This window comes from Jatropha curcas, chromosome 1 (assembly GCF_041381405.1).
Source record: "Jatropha curcas cultivar XTBG-Jc1 chromosome 1, XTBG_Jcur_1.0, whole genome shotgun sequence".
Classification (NCBI taxonomy): Eukaryota; Viridiplantae; Streptophyta; class Magnoliopsida; order Malpighiales; family Euphorbiaceae; genus Jatropha; species Jatropha curcas.
In genome coordinates, this window is record NC_143151.1 from 33142492 (window position 1) to 33164189 (window position 21698).

Here is a 21698-nt window from a genome sequence, read left to right on the forward strand (position 1 = left end):
TTCATTAATTATATATAATGATTCAAACAAAAAGTGAAAGTTACAGCATAGCTAACAAGTAATTAAGCAAAAATGCAAACAATATGTTTCACAAGAAGGAATAGACAAAGGGATTGATTAAAAGGGGATTGATTGGTTCAAATTAAGAGAAGAGAGAATCTTATTTTAAGCTTTTTGCATAATCGAGGTTTTGCATATAATCACCCAAATCATACAAATTAAAGATTCCTTCATTGGACTAGGGCATATCTATAATATATATATTCCTTCAAAAAAGCATATATATATATAAATTATACTTGATTATAAAAAAAATTGAAAATGATTTTCCATTGGCTTCATATATATGAATTACTATTAATTAATATAAGCACTTGACACTTCAATGTTGGTATTATTATAAGCCAAAATTCATTTAGTTCTTCACTCTTTAATTTCCTAAAATAACATCACTATGAAATAAAGAAAAATAGAAAATATAGGAGAAATAGCTTTATTGAGCCAAGAATTTCATATCCATCATTCAATAAAAAACAAGAGGAAAGGGAAAAATTTTTTATTTTTCAAAAAATATATATATGAAGTGATAAATTCTGCCATTTCAAATTATGCTATTATATGACTAGTGCCCTTATGACATCAGGACAAACTGTTATAAAACAAAGCATCAATTGTTTCCCATATTGACTTTTAAGGTCCTTTTTTTTATCAATTTTCAATTTTTCAATTTAGTGAATATATATATAGTCTAATATAAAGAATTTAATTAACACTAAGAGATTTGATTGGTCAAAATAATACTGCAGACTACAAAATAGAGATAGTCTTCTCCTAAACTCAAAAAATTGATGAGAACACTTATGATTGAGAAGAATCGAGTGAGAAGACCAATCATATCACACCTGATCGACTCAATTAGCATTTTTTATTAAATTAAAAATGAAATATTTAATAAAATAAAATAAATAAAGATCATATAAGATGATATTTTAGGGCTATTTTCTTTAATTAAAAATTGGAGAGGAGGATAAAAAAATGAAGTTTGAATTGTAGAAGAATAAAGTTGAAGTGGCATAATTTACTTGGGTAAAAGTGGGGTTAAGCAAGCATCAAAATTGGAATTTATATTCTTGCTTGTGAAAGAAAAAGTAGTGAGGGAAATGCTTGTGATAGAAGAAAAAGGACCAAAACAAGATTCTTGATTAATTGTTGCACATGCAACAATTAATATGGCAACAGATCTTTTTGCTTTATTTGTTGAGCCATTGTAGGACATTAGCTTTGTGAGATTTTTGTTTTTTCCCCACCCCAAAACCCAAAGTGCATGCATGCCTTTGTCCTCTCTTCATACAAGATTGGTTTTTTGGTATAGGTCATTTTCACTCATATTTTTTTGAGGGAATATTAATATTTTATTTTGTTTTTATCTATGTTTTTTCAAATTCATTTAAATTACATTTCAATTTCACCAATTTAAAGGCGTTTTGGGTAATATAAAACTGTTTTAGCAGCTGTTAGAGATTGTAATAGCTGTTAGCAATTAGCGGATAGTTATTACCAATTAGAGGTTGTTTTGCTAGCGATTAACTGCTTTAATTACATTTAGCTATTAGCTGTTTTAGTAATTTTTCATAAAACTACTAAAAGTTAAATATTAAACAAGTTAACTTTTTTTAAAATACTTCCAAAAGTTAGTTCATAAGCTATAATACTGAATACCATAAAGAATAGCATCAAAAAGCTAAAAGTTTTGCTGAATACAGTCTTTAGCTGATAGCTGATTATGTAGAAGTTTAAATTATTAAAAGTGTTCGACAAAAATAACTGTTTAATGAATTGTTTAACTTAAACAAAAGATATTAGTCGTTAACTAGTTGAATTAAATAAGAAAAACAATAGGTATGATTATCAAACAAATTTAATTAATCTTTGTGAAACGATAAAAGTTAAAGTGGATAACGTTTCGTAAAAAGCGCTCGAACCTCTAAAAACCATTATAAAAGCTATGTTTTCAGTACAATTAATATAAATAAAGTTTTAACACTTTAACTCCTTTTACACCAACTAACCTCATATTCAACTTGCATAGCAGCAGAACTTCTCTCCTTAAATAGATCCTATACATAGGTTTACTCCTCCCAAAAATTTTCCATTGATATACATGTAGATTAATGTATGCTAGTAAATTAAAGACCTTAAATATCACAAAAAAAAAAAAAAAAACCATTATATTGATTAATTTCATGATTTCTATTTTAGGTCAACTTTGTTAAAATAGAATCCTTAAACGATGCAAACATGTCTTCTCCTTTTGGTTTTTGGGTAAATTACAGCTAATCATAATTAATATCAGGTCGAATTTTTTAAACTTTATGTCATCTTGAGAAATAAATTTCACATTAAAATTATTCAAAATTAGAAATTCATAGGTGAATCAGAGGTTATATATTGTTTCGCTATTAAATAAAATACAACGTCTAAAACCTTGATATTAAATTTAATTGTTCGCAAAGTGGAAAAAATATTTCACACTTGGAATTAATTCCAATAAAAAGCTTTAGAACAAATTGATATTCCGTCGTATAATTATTTTATATTGCAAACATGAATAAAACAAACGTTAAAATTAATTAATAAAAATGAAATAATTATTTTATATTTTGCATCTAATCTTTCACTTAATAGAGATTTTTGTTTCAATGCGTGACAATAACTTATAGAGACATTTTCACACTGTTGGCCCTTGGAATGTTAAAATATGATTGATATATCACACGGATTACAAAAGTTCCAATTGACTCTTCACAATATTGCAAGTTTGAAAACAATATATACTGCAGAGAAGATGAAAAGACGAAACAATGAACAAAGCTTTTTTGTTCAATTTAAACGTGATTAATTTCTTCAAACACTGATCATTTACCTACTAGTTAAGGTTGTTTCACCAACAATTTTTTAAATAATTTTTAACTTTTCGTGAAAAAATACCGATCGAAGTAGAAGTAGGAAACTCTCAAGTAAGGTTCTAATAGAAGTAGTTTGCTAGCCTATTTTGAACAGGTCATTCGGCAAGGAGATTCATGTAGAAATAGAAATAGAAATAGGTCAATATTTAGTTATTTCTGCTCTCTTTGCATTTATAGTGTTTCAGTAATATAACGTTTAAATTAGTTTTTAGTGGTTAACGTAATATCTTATAAAAAGATAACCATATAAAGTTTACTTTTTAACGTTTTTTATAAAAAGTTACTCGAACAACCAGTTAAACGTTATTAAATTAGTTGCCAACTAACGATGCTGAGTAGACCTCAAGTATTTTATTTTTTGCACACCAAGGGATCCAAATTTGACCTAGTAAATACAGATATGACCTGACGTCCAAATTCAAATCTCTCTGCGATATATTAACGGTGTTGATTTCATGTTTCGAATTCCAATTTTACATGTAAAGATAGTGTACTTCCATGGACATTAATAATAATCATGTTTTTATAGTATAGGATATCGAACAACTAAAGACAGTATTTGACAATATTAACTGTTTTGGTAGTTATTGATTGCTCTAATAATCGTCACTTGTTAACTAAAAATTAGAAGACCCGCAGCTTTTTAAATTAGTACAAATACTACACAATCAAACAATATGAAAAATGGAGATTATGTGTTGAGGAAAATTAAACGCGGCTTTAAAAGCTGTTTTTGCTGTATAGGGCCAGAGTTGATACATTTTCCATTTAAAAGTTTTAACTCAAAGTAAAAAGGAAAGGAAATGAAAATTCTGAACATAAAAGGTAAGGAAACAAAAGAAAGATGAGTAATGAAGAAAAGAAAAATGGTGACCCCCACATTGTCTTTCCTTATCTTCATGGCAATCCCCATGAAAGAAATTCTACTAATTTACTCAAAAATTTTCCTTTTCTTTACTTCACTTTAAGATAATATACAAATAATAAAAAAATATCCCATGAAATTACAACTTCTGGTAGAATCCTGATTTCTTGCCTTTGTTTGTGCATATTCTCACATGGGAAAGAATACTTCTTCAATCTGCAATCCTCATATCTTCATCATGAGCACGTAGTTCATGCAGTACACAGAAGTCAGTCTTTAACGGATTAGAGATACTGTCTAAAAATTTCTTTTTCAGTTTTTGAAATTGACCCATTAACTATTCTATGGATTAGTCTATTTTCTTTTCTTTTTTTTGGTTTCTAATTTTCTTCTTCTTGCTTAAATGATTATTAAACTATTTGCAAAACGTCCGGTAGGGTTTGACAGTGATATTTGTGGTCCTTTACTAAGCGTGAATGGCGGGACCATATAGTAATAATCAAAATCTATTGTACCTTGTTATTCATAATATATATTTAATCACCATCATCTCCCTAGTGTGTTTAATCATGTCTTTTTCAGCATAATCATTCATTCTTAAACACTTGATTATTGCTACACATGATTCAAAGTTTCTTGTCTGTGACATTGGAATTGTACTCTCCACTGCTAAAAGCAAAATGTTATTGGATTTTGATTATGGAGTAAGCCATATTAACGGTCTATTTGCTATTCACTCCCGTTCACTTTCCTCTGTCATTTAAGGTTTTTGCACCCAACACTCAACTTTGGCACTGTGTTGATTAAGCTAACATTAATTACTAGATTGCTGAAATTTTGCATATGAACTGGGTTTAAGATTTTGGAGCTAACTAATTGAAAGATTAGTAGTTAATGTTGTGATATTTGTTTTGCCAATTGGTGAATCAGAACTCTGCCACACATATTATTAAATGTGTGTTATGAATAGTGGTGGGCAGTGAGCAGATGGGGTCCTTGACTATTATTTCTCATATTTCCAAATAAGAGAAACAACTGCTTCCCTGAAAGGAATGACTTTGAAATGAATATATAAATCTGACAAATAAGGAAACTGAGTTTGTTACACTCAAATCTCTATATCATCTCATATATACCAATCATAGCGGTTCAACCTTCATATTTCAAATTGGAAATAGATAACTGATTCTCTTGCTTCACTACTAATTTTTACCACCTCAATCATGTAAAGAAATCTTTTTTTTTTCTTTTTTCATGTATGGAGAGAGATATACCATAGAATAAGGAAATCCAATAATAATGCATAATTTTGCACACAATATCAGCAGTCACCAATATTACAGATAGCTTAAGATCAATCTTCAACCTTGATTTAATCACAAACAATTACAAACATTGACACAAAAATCCTCATTTTGCTAGACACAAGCCAAAATATGCAAATTGGAGGTCTTCAATTCTATGATCATGATAATTCCAAATATTAATATACTACAATTATCTATATATAACTGAACTAGTGCAAATTTCAGTTCATAAAGCAGCAATCTATTCTGTCACATGAATGGCTTCAGAATTGTGAAGGGCAACAAGCAGTTGAACTCATCAATTGAATATGCAAATTTAATGTCGTCGATTTCTAAGCTCATCATGTCTACCCAGAGGAATTGGAGGATAAAGATCCCTGCAAAACGTAAATGAAGGATTAGAATCACCACTAGTCTTTGCATTTCCATTGGTAAGTGGCATTGACATAGTATGAAACTGATCCTCCATCATTTGCCTTGGCATAACATAATTATTTGCAGAATAATGTCTGCAAACTTTTTGCTTAGCCTTAATTGATTCTGTAAGACTCATGTAGCTTGGTTTTCTGTTATAACTCTCTTCTACTCTATCCACTTCTATTGTGTTGCTTGACAATGGGATTGGAGAGACAGTTGTAGATGCAGTAGACTCAGAACTCTCATCATAAATAGATTCAGAACTTGGAGCAGAAGCTGAGGAATTAATATGACTAACAGCAGGAGGTTTAGCAAGAACTTTTGTTGTAACAATGTTTTTTCTCACTTTAACCGAGTCATTTATTGAAGAATAGGAATAAATACTGGCGATGTTATCTTCACTTTTCCTGGAAAATGTAGTCTCCAGTGAGTTATCAGTATGAATTTCTTCCATCAATCTGCTTTCCCATGGTTTTGCTGCCATCCACCGATCTAGCCAGCTCCATCCAGGGCTGCTATTATCCAACATTTGATTCTTAACAGAAAATGCTGATTTTTTTGTTCTTCTACCTGGGCTTGCACATGATCTTGATTGCTGAGAGCCAAAAAAGAAAAATTTTTATTGATCTTTTTTAAAGAAAAATATTGGAATATGAATTCTTGGATTTAGGCATCCATTTTCATCCGGTCCCATTTTCAAGGTGAACCAAACAACGGTTTTATTACGGTGAACAGCTACATTATCTTTCTTTACAAAGCAATTCTATCAAGTTCACATCTTAACAACTTAACTACCTGTTGGGAGAGAGAGTATGCAATTGCTCTTTCCCTCTTAATGGCTCCCTCCTGCCTCATTTGTAACTTCGTTCGAACTGCATCAACTGTTCCAAGACTATCACACCATCCTTCCTGCAAATTTCGAAAGATTACATGATTCATATACTAACGTTAACACCCATCTTCTTCATCTTTTATAAACAGAACTTGATAATGGAAAAATCAGGTAAAATATTCAGATATCAGGATTTGACTTTAATTTAATACCTCAGCCTGCTTTGAGGGATCCGATGTGCTCTGTACATCCAACAATTTCTGCATATCTTTGCCTTCTGAAGAGGTTCTCACACCTTGTGCTCTTACTCTAGCCTGAACCCTGACAAGAGCTTGCATGCACCTCAATGTCACTGCAGCTTGCTTTCTAACCTGTCTACCACGAAATATAGCTTGAATTCTCACTACTGCTTTCAACGCCCGCAAAGCCCTCCTTGCCTGTAATTACCAAAACAATAAAAAAGATGTAAGCTTTCATCAAATTACAAGAGAACAGCAAACTGAACCAGCGTAACCCATGACATATGGTAATTATATGCTCATAAGTTTCATAATCAAACAAGGAAAACAAGTCTGAACTCATATCAGTGGAAACAGCAGATAAGAAAAATTTTTATAACCCAAGATCAATCCTTTACTGGTTTTAATAGGCTAAAAAAAACAATTACATACTTTAAAATATTTATTGTTCACTTATATTCCAATCCATATATGCCTTTAATTTAATTTTATGATCTTCCTGTCCCTTTTCTCAATTTCCTTGGCATTATCCATTCAAATCATTAATTACTTTAATAAGTCTATGAGAAGCACCTAATCTTAAGCCCTCCAATCCAAACTGTAATATATACCTAAAAGTTGTTCAACTCCTGAATGATTTCCACATTAACTAAAAATTAGGCGATTCAGAAAAAATTAAGCTCAACTGTAACAAAACTGCTAATTTTTACAAGTTCACGAAGCTCAAACTTGCACGTATAGAGAATCAAAATAAATAAATAAATAGAAGTAAAATGAACCCGTTTTACCAGCAAGCCTCGAAAAGCGGTTTGGATCCGGATCGCAGCCCATTCTTGCTTGACCACCATGAAATCTCTTGGCGGAGCTCTGGCAATAGTAGCCATGGCAGCAGCGAATGCATCATCAAGGACAAGGGACGACTCCGACGGCTCTGATGATGCAATGTGGACCCTTTTCAGGCCCTTCGACGAGGGTGGTCCAAACCCTTCTGATGAGCTCCTCCATAGCCTCCATTTCTTCTTACTCTTAGTGTCGCTCTGTTTCTCCTGTAAATAGCGGAAAGAGAAATGAGAAAGGTGCCAATTGGAAATACAAAACTTGAACAAATCAAAGAAAAGATTACCTGGTCAGTTGTTGGGATTTTTTTGAGAGTGATTAGTGACTTTAGCCATTTTCCTGAAGAACCCATTTGCTGATAACGGATTGATTGATGATTCTTCAAAGTAGAAGTGATTTGGAAAAAACTTCTTGTTTTTGAAACAGAAAATTTGCAATTGAACCTGACGAGAAAACAATAGAGAGAGACCTACGAGTGGATTTGACGGTTGGTGTGCAGTTATTCGTTGTTATTAGGGGAGAGAGCTATTTGAAATTTGAAACTTTGAATAAAAGAAAAAAAAAATTGTAACGGATATATGGACTTTTTGCCGCTCGGTAGTCGGTTCCAAAACTGAAGGCCTCTAGAAGGATTGTGATATAATAATCCGACACATTTAAATTAATTGTGGGCCCTCCTAAATTTAAATTGACTCTTGCATGTAATTATTTCTTGTTTTCTTAATTATTTGTCATTGTATGTTTTTTTTTTTCTACTTATAAATTTATTAATATTATTTTTAGGGATATATTTTAATAATTGCTAATATTTAAAATTTTTCATGAGATTTTAAATTGCAATTATGAATCTCTCTTCTTTGTTTCTTTTTTTGGTTACTCTCTCCGACTCTCTTTTTCTTGTATTCTTTTAAATTTTATTTCTAAACCACTGCCGACTTTCTTTGGTCGACAGTGGTTTTCTCTCATCCTTCTATATCATTTTTCTTTATTTTATTTAATTTTCTTTTTAATGATTTTCAAACCTATAATCGTTTAGAACAAAATTTAGATTTAGTCTTTCAGATATGTAGATCTTGGGTGTTTTTGTTATCCTTTTAGTAAGATTATTAATTTCTTTCATTTCATGGAGTTATTCTTCATTGTTGGAAAGTTTTGATGTAGATCTTTTATTTCTCAGATAGTTAGTTCGAAAGACAAGATGAATTGTTGGTTGTTTGTGGTTTGAGACTTTAGATCTTTAACTTCGAGAAGTTTCTTTTATCGATGGAATCTAGTAGTGTGACATGTTCCTCTATTAAAATTTGGTACATTAAACTCTTCTACGAGCTTCAGTTGTAACAATTTTCCGAAAAAACAATATTTGGAACAATATTATGAAAGTGTTTTTTGTCGTACTATTTGAAATATATCAGTTTTTACCTAGAAGATTAATCTCTTTTGCCAAGATCAAAAACATCCAAACAGAAGATTTCAATTTTGTATATTTATATTTTTATTCCTATCAAAATATTATTATGATTCATTTAACTTATAGTCATTATTCATGGATTATTAAGTTTTAAAAAAAAATTACAATCAATTTCTATATTTATATTTCTTATTTCTATCGAAATATTATTACGATGTACTCAGCTTATATTCATTATTAATGAATTATTAAATTTTTTAAAAAGAATTGCAATCATAAATGAATCATACAATTACCAAAACGAAGAATTTACCGCATCAATGAAAAGCGAAAATAATTACTGAACTGTATAAATAAAAAAGTAAATTAATGCATACAAAGTTTAATTGTTAAAACACTTTCATCATTGCCTAATTTGATTAACAGTGGTTATAGGATTAATCAAAATCCATATTTTTACGGTAACCTACATATAAAGAGGATACAAAGAGGAGATATACACTTCGATATAAATTTAAACAAAATATTTAAATAGCAAAGAAAAGAAAATGTTTAATTAAAAATTTATTGACATTAATAATTTTAAATAACCATATTTAAATTAGGCAAAAAAGAAAAATTTTACAGGAGTTATCCAACCTATTACCCATCCATAGAGGAAGCTAGAAGGGGAAAAAAGGAAGAAAAAAGAAAGGTGTAAATTTCCTATATGAATATGAAGGTTAATAAAAAAAAATAATGAAAAGAAAAGGTATTGGGTCAGTCCTTTTTTTTTTTTTTTTTTTTTTTGAAATAGAGACCCAGAAAAACTTCTAAAAAGGCTTGAACCTTAAAAATTGGACCTAATTTAAAAAAGAAAAATTCAAAAATTCTTGCGTTTTTTTTTTTTTTTTAATTTTACCTTATTATTTTATAATGAATATCTAGTTTGTAGTGTTAGGAATGTGTAGTCTTGGGCTTGGAAGGCCCATACATGTAAGTCCAGGGGAAAGGTGGATTTTTGGGCTAGGTCTTGGCGAAGGGATTGGGCCAGAACTAGCAAAGGACCCTGGCATGAGCAAAACCCTTGGTGATAAATTAACATGTTCAAGAGCCTGTAATTGTAGCTCTGTAGGGTATTCCCTAACACAACCAATTCTAGGCCCTGCTCCAGTGCTCCATTTACATGATAAGGACTTGTGCACCTTAAAAACTCTACTTGCTTCCTTATTTTCTTCTTTTATTTTACCCACATCTTCAATATCATTAATGGTTGAAGCAATCTTTTGGGTCTCTCTCATGCAATTGAAATCGGCTTCTTCATCTGTACTCTTAAAAGGTGGGATGTCATCATCCACGGGACATTTCTGCATCGAGAAATATAAAGAGCTTAAGTAATGGAATCATAGGGGGAAAAAAGTATAAAAATGATTTCTTTTTCCGGCACGAGTATCCAGGTATGAGATTAATATCGTTTTAGGGTTTAGGGTTCGTAATCGCTCTTCTCTGTGAGTGCTTTCTTCACAGGTCAAATCTCTAACCTTAGAAAGATTGTTCGCTGAACTTAAGCGTAATGCTATAGTTTATTACCTGAACATTTGTGAGGTCAATATTTTGTTCCTGCAAGAAGGTAATGAACTCTGAGAAATTCTCTTCTGTTGGCCGATAGTGGCCACTGTAGGACCAAATAGCCTAAAACCAGACAATGATAATTAATCAGAGAAGATGAAGATGAAGGAAAATTTTAATTATATTTTAGCTTGGTTTAATTGGTACATATAGCTATAATGTAGACGACATAAACATACCTCAAGAACTCCATCATGAGCTACTAATCTCCCAGCTGCAATGGCAGCACCACCAGCTAAAAAACTAGAATGCTGAAAAAGACCTTTCTCCTTCTTACCAACATACATAGTCCTTGACGCACTCAATACAAATATCCACTTTGTCCCTTCCTCTGTTTCCACTGCTCTTTCACCTTGTCTGTAAACTAGCTTCCCATCCTTTACTATCACTTCGTATGCTTTTCTCTCTTTCTATAACGTAAAGTGAAATTTTTTAAAAATAAAAATTACATTATATAAAATATTTCGGTGAATATAAGCTTTTTAATAGCAAAGAAGGAAATTAATAGCTTGCTTACCGGACAAAGATATTTGATGCATTGACGTTGTAGTTGAGCCCTCGGACATGACTCCAAGTTTACTTCTTTCCCTTCTCCCACGTCCAACCTTAATTTCCACAAAGAAGTTACCAAGAAACAAGTTAATGGCAGATGAGAAAATTAATTAAGGAATTTAATAAATTGCTCCGAAAAAAGATACTATTTTCATATATTTGTTTTACCAGTAGAAGAATGGTTGTGAGCTTTCACTAGCAAACCACACATTATAGTAAAAGTGCAGATTGTGGCCATATCGATGTCTCGGATCAATCTGTGCATGTCCACACAGTAATAATATTATTAATTAATATTGCAAAACCGAAAACTTTAATTATTAAAAAAGAAACAAGTATACACTTTCAAGGAGAACTTACAGCTTCAAGCCAATGTCTTAATGCTAACTTCTGAGCCTTCTCATCCTTGGACAAGCCCTTCCCAACCTGCACCAATTATACAAATCAAAAATAATTTTATTTTTCAAATGAAGAAGAGAGGAAAGTTATGAAAGTTTGAACTCGTGAGCACGTGCATGACTACACATAATATCAATGTGCATGATGTATATGTATAATATATATTTTTTCAACACGACAATACGTACAGGTTTAGCATCTTTAATATGCAAAAATATTCCAAGAAAATGAAATTTAAAGGTGTGAAAGTAAACCTTAGCTGCCTTATTGCTAGCTCTTGCCCATCGTGAAACAGCAGTTTCTGATCTATCAGACTCAAAGAACGATATAGAACTCCGCCGCAAGCTTGCAAAATCCAATGCCTTCCACCTATATAAGTAGAAAACAGAAATTATTAATGTTAATGCCAAAAAGACTTAAAAATGTTCAAAATTTATTTGCTATGTAATTAAAAGAAGAACGAAACAAACCATAGCTCTTCCACAACAACAGCACAGTCTGCAAGGTTTCTGCGAGTCCGATAACTCTTGTAAGCTTTCTGTAACTTCGTTGCAGCTCCATCAATCTCACTATCTGGTCTTGGAGAATAATCCACTTTGTTGATCGAATCACATTTCTTGCCTTTTATTACAAGATTAAGATTCTTGGAAGAAAACTTTTTCTTTTTGTTGAAGTGCATAGATTCTTGGATAAGTAGATCATCATCAAGGTCTCCAGATTCATCAACATTGTTTGATTCTCTTTTCTTGAAGCTTATATTTCTCACCATTATATCTCCATCTTTTGATTTGAAGTGATGAATTGATCTCGCTGCAACCATATTTCTTGTTTCTGATAATGAGAAAAACATAAAAATTAATTAAAGAAAGTCCTATAGGTTTCTTACAGATACTTAAACAATAAGACATGCATGAATATCCTAATCCTCCAGTTTTCTTTTTTGGAATTATTTATATATACAACGAAACATTCAAACTTAAAACATACGATGATTAAACAGACCACTTTAATTGCTGTCATTAACTACCCTAAAATAGTCAGTATTTTGAATTTGACCATAATTAATTTATTAATATCTACCCAATAAAAAACTGCCATAACATTTTCCCAAAATCCAGAAATTGTTGAAATTTCAAAATAAACCCTTCTATAATTTTGAACCTATTTCACTTAATAGAAAACTGAAAATAAATTCATCTCAGTTCTTACAAATCAACTGATCCTGTCGAGTGTTAACGAATGATTAATAAAAATAAGTAAATAATTCTAGAACACGAAAGATTAATTAATATTAACTTACCTGTTCTTACACTGAACAAGAGCTCTTTTGTGAAAGAGAATTGGCAACTTCTGAATGAGGCCTCTTCCCTCCTTTCATATATGCAAATAGGTGTCCGGAAAAGCAAGAAAAAAAGTCACCTTCAAACACGTAATGGGAAAAAGAAAAGAGAAATCTTGTAGCCAACGTACGGGTCATTGAATAATAATAAAGAAAAGAGAAATAGAAAAGTACCACGAGGAGCAGCGTTTGAACTTGAAAAATTCAAAGTTTTGATCATATTCATAGCGGGCGTTGGAAATTAATGTCACAAACATTGGAAGAACTAATAAAGTGTTACATTTTCCTCCATTTTTGTGACGAACCAAAAACATATTTGGAGGGATTCACTCTTCGTTCTCATTCATTAATAGAAATGGAACCATCTATAATATTTGATTAGTGGAAACAATAGATAAAAATAATAATTTAGCAAAGGTAAAAAAAGTAAAAATTTAGTAGATGAAATAGTTTGAATATTATTATTAATTATATATACTAAAATGTAAAAAACCATAAACTAACATGTAAAACATCTGTAAAGATAGTTGCATCAACCTTTATTATATTCGCATCTGTTAAATATGATTTTAGATTTTTCACTATAATTTATTTTAATATATTTCATATTACTCATCTTTTAACTTTTTCTTAATTTTTATACGTGTTTTTATATCCGGGCTAAAAATGACATTCAAATAAAAAATTTTAAAAGTAAAAATTTAAGTTTAAAACTTCTGAAGCTAAAATTTTTCCATTCACTTCACAATAATCCAACACTTATCTCTTGCTTGAGGAGTTGAGTAATTGATTTTCATTGAGACTTGTTTTATTAGTCATAAAAATACTAATCTACAACTAGATGCATGTTTGACGTGCCACGTGGAATTAATTGTGACAATGACTATATTTACGCGTGAATCTTAATATGTTTTTTTCTTGTTTGACGTGTTATAGTTTTGACATGGTTCAACTGTCCAAACCCATAATTAATTATCTTCTGCTGCTATGAATTTTGTGAAATAACTGTACATGCATGTGCAAGAATTCAACTTTAGACATTCTCTCCATGTAAATCATGGTTTTTTTTTTTTTTTAATTTGTACTGTATTTTTACATTTAATTTTCAACATTTTTAAGATTTTTATTTTAATTTTATGAAAATAAACTGATTATGATCTCATGTTAATGTCATGTTGTTGAATTAATAATTAAGTAGAATCATCGGTACTATCAAAAAAAAAAAAAAAGTACAATTATTAATGTACCGTGACATAATTTAGTAGTGAATACATATCCAATCTGATAAGAGATCTAAATTTGAATATCCGTCTTCCAATAATGAAAAAATAAGTAGAATTAATCAAACCAATTTATGGACGTAAACTATTCTCTTATTATTGATGCTTTGACATGGAATATGGATTGAAAAGGTAATTAATTTTCTTAAATTATAAAATTAAGAGTAATTTGATCAAATTACTTATTATCTCACATTGTTATTTAATTTATATTGTTATATTGAATTAATATAAAATAATGATTTATTCGAGAAAAAAAATATAAAATAATGGTAAAATTAAAAAAAAAAATTATTACTCCTTAAAAGTTAAAATACTCACAATTAACTTGTATTTTGAAAAAAATTAATCACCTAAAATAGTTTATATTTTGGACGGAACGAATATATATATATATATATATATATATATATATATATATATATATATATATATATATATATATATATATATATATATATATTATTACTTGAATCGCTGGTGATGAACAGAAATATTTATTATTAACAAATGGGAAACTAACTGAAGTAACCTTAGTGTAAGATTTGTTGCATTAAAGTGCCTTGCACTTTAAGAAGCTAAGTATTTTTTTTTTTTTTTTTTTGGGATTTTTTATTTTTAGTGGTCGGCGCCTGCAAAACCAACGTGCATATATGAAACCAAACACTTAGCTTATTGGGTAATTAAACTTAATTATATTAATATTAATTATTATGACAAAAAAGAACCATCCATACAAACTTTTAATTTCAATTCGCAATGTACTAATAGCTGGAATGCAATATTTGACCAAAAAAAGGGAAAAAAAAAAAAATTGGCTACAACACAATTGACTTAATTAGTACATAGATTCCAAATAAAAACATTTGCATGAAATGTTTTTATTATGCAAAACATGAGGGAACCACAAATGCTTCCTTGGACGGTGGCAACTTAAATTATATTACTAAACTAGTCACATAACTACGTGATGTGTGATTTATACATATTTGTATATTTTATTATTTTATATAGAAATTTTTTAAAAAGTGTTTACGCTGTTACCTCTTATAAATGACAAACTCAAAAATATATATAAAATATATAAATTATGAGTATATTAGAGTAATAAAATATCTAAAATATTAAGATTCTTTGCTGAGAATCACAATTAGTAAATAAATCAATATTCAAACACGAGTCATATAAAATAAGTGAGGAATGTGCACAAATAGTCGAGTAACATTCAAAATTGTCAACGCTCATATTATTATAATAGTTAAATATTAAAAATTATCAAAAAAAATTCAATAAACCATTAAAAAAAATGAAGCAAGAGAGGGAAAATTAGATATGGTATTATTAATTCATAGTAAATTCGAATATCGTATTATTAATTCATAAACTATCGTATCATTAATTGTAACATTGATGGTGTATTAGAAAAAGCCTCTTCAACAATATCTTTTTGAATTTTCTTTTTCTTTTGAAATGATCAACATCCAATACTCTTGAACTACAATCTTTTTTGAGCAAATTTATGTGTGAATATAAATTTATATCAACCTTAAAATTGAAAAATTTTTAAATTCTCAAATTATAAACTGAAAATTTATTATCCAAATTAAATATGGTATTCAAAGCTTTAATTATAAAGTTTAGTGACTTTGAAATTCTAAAATTATAAAATAAAAATTTAATTATTATAATAAATTATCATAATTAATGGGTATTGAAATATTTAATTATAAAATCTATACTTATTTATTATTGTAACATTTATAAAGTTCAATTCACGTCGCTTTAGCATATTAAAAATCTACGAGAATGCCACATCAGATTGTAGGACTCTAATTTTATATATTTATATACACGTAAGAAATTTACATTTGCATCTTTTTTTTATTTTTATTTTTTTTCTAAAACAATAGAATACCACATGAAAAACGAGCATGCCCATAATATGAAGTTAAATAAAAACTTGTAAAAGGACAAGCATCACCAAATTCAAATTAGTTTGGACCTACTATTAAGCGGAGATGAAAGTAAGTGTATATGTAATAATTAATTTTGATTAATATGTATAATTAAATTTATGAATTTGTATATATTCAGTCAATAGGAAAAAGCTATCGCATTGTGTATTTAATTAGAATAATAAATTTATAAATCACCGTCTCTTGATGAATATTAAACTTTTTTTTTTAAAGGAAGCAGAATAGATATTTACGGTTTTCGTGAGCATTTTTTTTAGAGAAATAAAATATATGAGGAAAATGTCAAAAGAAAATGTTTTTTTTTTTTTTTTGTTTGAAAATGATGGAAAAAATAAAAGAAATGAAAAATATACATTATTTTCTTATCTGGCGATAAAATAGTGGGCCTTCTACAAGAGGTAGAGAGCCCAAGAGGCCTAAAGACTATTCCATCACCAGTACGTGAGATGAGCATGATATGTCACTAGCCCACTGGCTGGGTTTAGTTTAACAGATATGCCCGTCCACGTCAGTATGTGGGCCAGCTTCAAAAGCAAAATGGGCCGGATGAATATTTAATGATAATTACTAATTAGCTTTATGCTAATCCAAAATTCTTGAATCAGATTCAACATTCAAGAACGAAGAAAACTTTAGCAGAGTAATTTTCATGGCAGAATCGAAACCAAACCCTACAAACTCTCCATCAGGTATGTAAATGTTTGCTCAACTTGCAAAGAAAGATGATTATTTTTCTATTAGAATATTGACTTTTTTTTTATTACTGTTTGTTTCTTCGTCTACATCTTTTAAGAAGCTATGAGCTTTGTACATGAGCTTTTGCATTTACCAAATCTTTAGTTATTGAAATTCTTCATTTAGATATATTAATTCACTGTTAAGAGAAGAGAAATTGTGGGGATTTCTTTTTCTTGTGCGTTGATGTGTCAAGTGAAATGTAACCAACTGAAACCTTAATCTTTTTATCAATCAAATTGCATTTGGGTATATGCATTGTGAGTCTTTTTAAGGAATTAGAATAAGTGAGATGTGGAACCATAAGTTGAGTTTTGAGGGCTAGGAGCAGAAGAACTAAGTCTTGAATTTTTCTTTGTTCCTTTTTTCTTTTTGTTTGTTGAAATAGAAGAAAAGGATGTTAAAGCCCCAAATATATTTGAAAGAGCAAAGGAAGAGATTGAGGAAATATTTCATATTCCACAACATCATAAAGAAACTCATGGAACAAGTGATGACATTGATGAGAGTACCCCCATAGATGAAGTCAAAGCACCTGGTGTATTTGAACGAGTTAAGGAAGAGATCGAGGCCATTGTTGAAGCAATTCATCCTAAGAAGGATGAGAATCACAAGCATCCTCCTAATGGAGAAATCAAGTAGGTTTCTGCAAATATGATTTTTGTGGGATTGAATAATGGAAATTGATGTTGTATTCTTGACTATTTTCAATTGCTTACTTCCTATGTATTTTTGCTGCAATTTGCTTATCTAGATGAACTTGGGCATGGTGTAATATGTATCATTTGTTCTACTGGTTATCTTGAAATTGAAAAACTGTAATTTGTCTCTCTTTTTAATGGTTGTTAAATTTGGATTCAAAAAGCACACTTTCTTAATTTTAGATTGTACTTTTTGAGAAAGAGTTTGGCATTCGGATGGAAGCTTGTCGCATACGATTTGCCGTTGCTGCAGAATTATGAACAAAAAGATTACATCTTATACCTTTGTTTTGATTTACCAAAGAAAATTATTTTGTCTTCTTAAATCATTAGGTTAAAGACGAAAAATTCAGGGCATTGAATTATTAAGTGTATAGAAGTTTATTGCTGAAAAAACAGTCAATTCTAGAACAAGAAAAACCAGTATAACAACATCGGTGCATCATGAACTTGTCAGTGATTAGCCTGAAAAGGTGCATTGCTAAGGGGTAATGTGGAATTAGAAGCATTTATTGGTACAATTTGACTAGAGAAGGGATAGATTAGTCTGCATGTGAATTATTATGTGGCTTCAATGCTGCTAGATTTTCAACTGAAATTGAAATGTGTAGTTTGTTCTCATGTGCAGATGATGACTAATAGGTTTTCAGTTCAATATCTTTAGATTAACCATGTCTATTCAAGTCATATGCATGTGAAAATTCTGGCCAAAATACAGCTTAGTAGCTTGGTTTTCTTGTTGGCCCTGTCCTCAAGCAGTCTAGCTGTTAATGTTAATGCTCACAAGTCATTGTACAAAAAGTTTTGTTTTGAAAAAATATTATGCTATTGATGTTTGATTTTAATCATCCAGCCCTGAAATTTGCTCGGAGAAAGTGTTGTTTGATGCTGGAGAAAAGCACAGCATAGCAACTTTCTTTACCCTCTCTGTTTTCAGGTTGAAAATAAGTTGGTGACCGAGGATTTTACAGGTACAAAGCACATTGAATGATCAAATCACTCAAATCAACACAAGAATCAACGAGTATTTCCTGGACCAATTACATCACAATTTCTTTAATTAAAGATTCATTATACTTTCCCTTTACATCTCTTCAAGATATATTTTCACTGAATCTTTTTTTAACATTTCTGGGCTTACCTCATCTGGGAAAATTCTCTCTCATCTTCACATACCCAATTGTAGACTATCACACAACTCAAGTCTCAAGCTTGCAGTGCCTGTCAGGTAGCCTACTATCACCTACACATACCCCCTTGCAGATTACCATTATGGGTTTAATGTTAAAAGTAAAATCATTCAGGAAACTTAATTCATTATAGTAAAATGAAACTATCTACAAGTTTCCCACTTGCATATGTTTTAAACTCAAAACGGTAAGACACGCATGAGGTTAGCGGATAATCTTTAAGGTCTGGATGGAAGCGGATCGTGTCCTTAAGGGAGAACTGGGCTTGAGCCCAGTCTCATCTACATATACCAGTCCATTTGACGACCGTCAGTAATTCAGTAAATGACAAATAGTGTACAATAAAGCAGTGATAGTCTGTGATGGAATGGAATCAAATTCTTGATTGAATATGCAAATCTGGAGATACCAGAAAAATCAAAAGTAGGACCACTTAACAAAAAGTCTTTAATTGTCATCATAATTGATGGTTGAAATGAATGGTCCAGATTGAATCTTGCATGTTCCTCATCTACCAACCTGTTAAAGGTTGACCTCTAGGGTAGTAGTACTCTTTATGTATTTAATATTATTAACTAACTTATTAGAGAACTTTGTGACAGTGCTGCTGCCTGTCTGAGGACTTCTGCTATGCTATTCCGAGGGATTTCTATTACACGAAACACTCATTACTAGTACCATAATTTTACAAAAAAAAATTAATGTTCTGCTCTAAAAATTGATCAATTGAAATGTTATCAATTAGATGGCAAACCTTTTGTTTCCTTGTTCCCTTCATGAGGAGGGAGGGATAGTTTGGGTAATTAAACTAGTCAAACGGGTCCTGTATTCACCCGACCATGATTAAAATTAACCGGGTATTCTTAACACCGTTGGGTTGCAGTACGTCTTGGCCTTGGGTACCGAATCAAAAGCCGTGTCTGAGACATTGATGCTTTTTTTAGTTTTTGTGTAAATGGGTCTCTGCCACTGGATTTCTTTTTATCTTCCTTTTTATGGGAATGAAACTATCAGGGAAAAGAAAGGCTCTGCAGCCTAGGGAGAGGAGCTAAGATTTTCTTTTTTTTTATCATTATCAGTGATTCATAGGGTCCCTGCAGATTTCTCAGGAACCCCAGAAAAAGGAGCTGTTAATTTTTTGGAAATCGACCATCTTATAGAAGTTCTTTTACAGTTTGATTTTGACAGAGAAAAATCAAAAAAATATAGCAGAAAGAGGGCTTGGCTTGTGTTGAAGGTAAAGGAAACAAATTGAGGATAAGGTTTTTGAAGTGAAGTGAGTTGTCAATTGAAAGAGAAGCTTACAGGTGTTTCTCACTAATTGACAAGAAACAAGAATCACTTGTTTGTTAAGCAACATCACTAGCCAGTACAACAAGAAAAGGGATTGAAGCAAGTAGAAATCCAAGAAAACTTTGGAGGTTTTTGTGGGTTAATGCTTTTTGGGAAGTGGGTTTTCAGTTTGTTAGCATTTTGAATTTTTCTTTTTACACCTATATATATATATAAGCAGATATAATGCATGGCCATCTAAATTCTGTGTGGGTGATCATCAAAAGCTTTCTCCTTTTTCTCTCTTTGATTAAACAAATCAGTGACTATCATCATTACAAATTCTAATTAATTAAGCACATGGAGGCAAGACTTTGTTGTTTTGTATTAGCACTGCAAATAGTGTGTTTGGTTTTTGGGACAAGCAGGCCTTTTGCACCTGATGACAATGTTGGTGTCAATCAACTCTCAGGTTAGGACTTTCTTTTCCATCACAAACTCTATATCTTGCAATGATTATACCTGTCTTCTGGTTTTTTAGCTCCTATTAATTACCATCTTCCCCTCGTTGGTTCTTCTCTCTCTAGTTTCAATCTCATTTTCATCACCTTTTTAACATCAAACAAACATGTATATATATTTGATTTCACATTCATTGGCTTACTTTTGGCTTCTGTCTCTCCATATATCAGAACTGCTGATGATGAACTGCTAGAATTTTTTTTCTCCAATTTGCCTCTTTCTAATACACTTGAAAGTTTTAGAAAGGAGAAACCGTTAGGCTCAAACTTTTTTCGCCTTTGACAAATGAAAAGAGGATATATTACATAAACAAACTCAAATTTTGACTGTTCAAGTCATTAAGAAAAAGAAAATTCCACTTTCCCAGAAAACAGTTTCTCTTGTAGCCTTTCTCAGTGTGAAAAGTTCCTTACTTTCTACTGATGTATTTTACTTTAATAATCTTAAGTTACCATTTTCCTAGGAGTAGGGACCTTTTCTTATTTTACATCAGACCCCATCTTTTTCTTATTCAGCTTGCAAAATTGCCATATTTAAGCACTAACTATCATTAAATGCATGATCATATATGATACAATATGACAGGCCAGAAAGCACAGTCTGTACAAGTTCCTTTGGACTCTAAACAGGTACTCTCTCTCTCTCTCTCTCCACTTTATCTATTTATTTTTTTTTTTTTTTTTTTTTTTTGTCCAAACTCCAGAACAAGATCGTTTAGATAAAGTTTTTGATTTTTAACTTCTGAAGGGTATTAAAAGCATGAGAGGAGTCGGAGTGGCAGGTTTAAATGAAGAAGAAGAAGAAGAAGAAGCATATTCTAAAGGATTAAGCAAAATAGGGTCAAGTCCACCAAGCTGTGAACACAAGTGCTTTGGTTGCACTCCATGCGAAGCAATTCAAGTGCCTACAACTAGCAAGAACCATAATCATTTTGGTGTCAATTATGCAAATTATGAACCTGAGGGTTGGAAATGCAAGTGTGGCCCTACTTTATATAGCCCATGACCATGTCTAAAGGCTGAAGCTTTAGCTAGATAATCTTGTCTTTTCTGTACAAATTCACATTCATATTATTATCAGAAACAGGCAGTCTCTATCTGTACCTAGATAACAGGCTTTCAATAGTTAGAGCATTTGTTTTGCTATTCTTTAACCCATTTATATGGAACATGCTGAAGTGAAGGTCACTGTGACTGCCTCTTTAATCTTTTATGATAATGGATAATTTGATTTGTTTTTTCTTTCTATTCTGA

At 30.7% G+C, this 21698-nt stretch overlaps 4 protein-coding genes across 5 annotated transcripts; 2 read left to right on the forward strand and 2 right to left on the reverse strand.

Annotated features, from left to right (window-relative positions):
• Positions 1–5102: 5102 nt before the first annotated feature.
• On the reverse strand, positions 5103–8037 carry LOC105631440 (protein IQ-DOMAIN 8). The gene is made up of 5 exons (XM_012213562.4): positions 7750–8037; positions 7415–7672; positions 6600–6824; positions 6351–6464; positions 5103–6150 (listed from the first exon to the last, which is right to left on the reverse strand). The coding sequence occupies exons 1-5, from the start codon at positions 7813–7815 to the stop codon at positions 5455–5457; spliced, it is 1359 nt and encodes a 452-aa protein (XP_012068952.1). The 5' UTR covers positions 7816–8037; the 3' UTR covers positions 5103–5454.
• Positions 8038–9633: 1596 nt separating this feature from the next.
• LOC105631687 (IQ domain-containing protein IQM1) lies at positions 9634–12250 on the reverse strand. The gene is made up of 8 exons (XM_012213861.4): positions 11901–12250; positions 11685–11799; positions 11392–11457; positions 11200–11288; positions 10997–11084; positions 10659–10889; positions 10441–10542; positions 9634–10217 (listed from the first exon to the last, which is right to left on the reverse strand). The coding sequence occupies exons 1-8, from the start codon at positions 12248–12250 to the stop codon at positions 9795–9797; spliced, it is 1464 nt and encodes a 487-aa protein (XP_012069251.3). The 3' UTR covers positions 9634–9794.
• A 4313-nt stretch (positions 12251–16563) lies between these two features.
• On the forward strand, positions 16564–17599 carry LOC105631439 (uncharacterized). Of its 2 annotated transcripts, none has more exons than XM_012213559.4 (2): positions 16564–16714; positions 17149–17599. In XM_012213559.4, the coding sequence occupies exons 1-2, from the start codon at positions 16675–16677 to the stop codon at positions 17400–17402; spliced, it is 294 nt and encodes a 97-aa protein (XP_012068949.1). In that variant the 5' UTR covers positions 16564–16674; the 3' UTR covers positions 17403–17599. The 2 variants fall into 2 exon arrangements, with proteins under 2 accessions (XP_012068949.1, XP_012068950.1); XM_012213560.4 differs by having other exon boundaries at positions 16591–16714; positions 17152–17599.
• A 1736-nt stretch (positions 17600–19335) lies between these two features.
• LOC105631438 (EPIDERMAL PATTERNING FACTOR-like protein) lies at positions 19336–21692 on the forward strand. The gene is made up of 3 exons (XM_012213558.4): positions 19336–20395; positions 21031–21074; positions 21193–21692. The coding sequence occupies exons 1-3, from the start codon at positions 20284–20286 to the stop codon at positions 21448–21450; spliced, it is 414 nt and encodes a 137-aa protein (XP_012068948.1). The 5' UTR covers positions 19336–20283; the 3' UTR covers positions 21451–21692.
• Positions 21693–21698: the final 6 nt, after the last annotated feature.